General features: G+C 41.4%; 1 protein-coding gene across 1 annotated transcript in view; it reads right to left on the bottom strand.

The window, feature by feature from the left end:
- SLC38A9 (solute carrier family 38 member 9) overlaps positions 1 to 1,433 on the bottom strand; it is a 79,942-nt gene that overhangs the window by 6,381 nt on the left and 72,128 nt on the right. The window contains exon 13 of the mRNA XM_045285240.1: positions 639 to 787. Coding sequence (XP_045141175.1) covers positions 639 to 787 — 149 coding nt within the window. The remainder of the gene's footprint in view (positions 1 to 638; positions 788 to 1,433) is intronic.

The raw sequence follows: 1,433 nt of genomic DNA, 5'->3' as shown, positions 1-1,433 counted from the left end.
ATGTACGTGCAGTAGTTAACCAGGGTCCACAGGGAAGCTTCACGGAGGCCCTGACAAGAGCTTAGGAGAATTATCCTTGGAGGAGGGGGTGGCTAGACGGGAACACATCTTCAAAGAGACTGACAACTGAAAAGTTACAGCAGTAGTTACCAAAGATAAGAATTGAAGCTGAGTTATATATGTCCCCTTCAATTCCAAACCAATGGCCATTCATGTAAACATGCACGGATGCTGATAAATACATAAGTAAAGACCAATCACCAATAGTTAAAATAAAACAGTTGTTTCTCAGACGTCGCCCACTGGCAACACAGGTACTCTTCACTATTAATATATATCTCGGCAACCTGCACATTAATAGCAACTCAACCAAAGGATAAAAATAACTCGCATGGGAGCTAATGTACCTCTGCTGGAAGGAGTGCACGTTAAGGCTCTCTGGACAAGGGAGTGGCTATTCTATTTTTAAAGATCTTCAGGGAAAAGGATATCTTCTGATCTACCAGTGATCTATCCTTAGTAACCGTTTTCATCAGGCAAACGTTTATAGCAAAAGGATCAGTCACACTTTCAACTGACCTGTTTTGCACAGTCATTTGTTGCTTGGCACATCTTGTGGTCAAGAGAAGAGCCCTTACCTAGGATAAATGTCACCGAAGATCTGGCCCAGGAGCTGCACACGGGCCAAGTAGCCTAGGAGTGGGTACACAGTCATCATCTGGAACAGCAGGAAGATCCTTGCAATGAAGGACAGGATGTCACTGCTAGGGAAGTTGTCTAAAAAATTCTAACCCAGGAAAGATAATGAGACAATGTTAAAGATCACATTCCGTATCTGTGGTTTCACATAAGGGAAGGCCTTTGGCTTATTTTGAACACAGATGCTACTCAAATGGTGCTTTGTGGATGTGTGCTGGTTTGTAACTTGCTTGCTAACTATTCTGTCGTTAAGAACAGAAATGGGGAAAAAATTAAAACAAAACAAACAAACAAAAAACCAGAACAGAGATAGAAAGTGTTTAGAAAGGTTTACAGAAATTGGACTGTGATAATTTTGTGTTTGAGTTTACAGATGCGCCTGTCTGCAATGGATTGAACATAAAAGTCAATAAATAAAGCACGGCTTCCTTCGGCACAGAGAGTTGGAGGAGAACTGCTCTAACAGGCTCAAAGATAGTACACCAAGTTCATTTTAATATATTTAAAGGGATCATTTAATTCCATGCTACTTCACCCTCACCAGGACTCTAGTTTTTCCTTCCCTGAAGCCTGCTAGTCCTTCCAAAGTCAGTATCACAGAACACAGTGAGAGCGTATCTATCGAAAGTCAGTATCACAGAATACAGTGAGAGCGTATGTATCGAAAGTCACTATCACAGAATACAGTGAGAGCGTATCTATCAAAAGTCACTATCACAGAACACAGTGAGAGC

This window comes from Echinops telfairi, unplaced genomic scaffold (genome assembly GCF_000313985.2).
Source record: "Echinops telfairi isolate 266 unplaced genomic scaffold, ASM31398v2 ScPeMD7_7469;HRSCAF=8507_1, whole genome shotgun sequence".
NCBI lineage: Eukaryota > Metazoa > Chordata > Mammalia > Afrosoricida > Tenrecidae > Echinops > Echinops telfairi.
The sequence above is the reverse complement of the archived record's forward strand: the minus strand, read 5'-3'. Positions and strand labels throughout refer to the sequence as shown.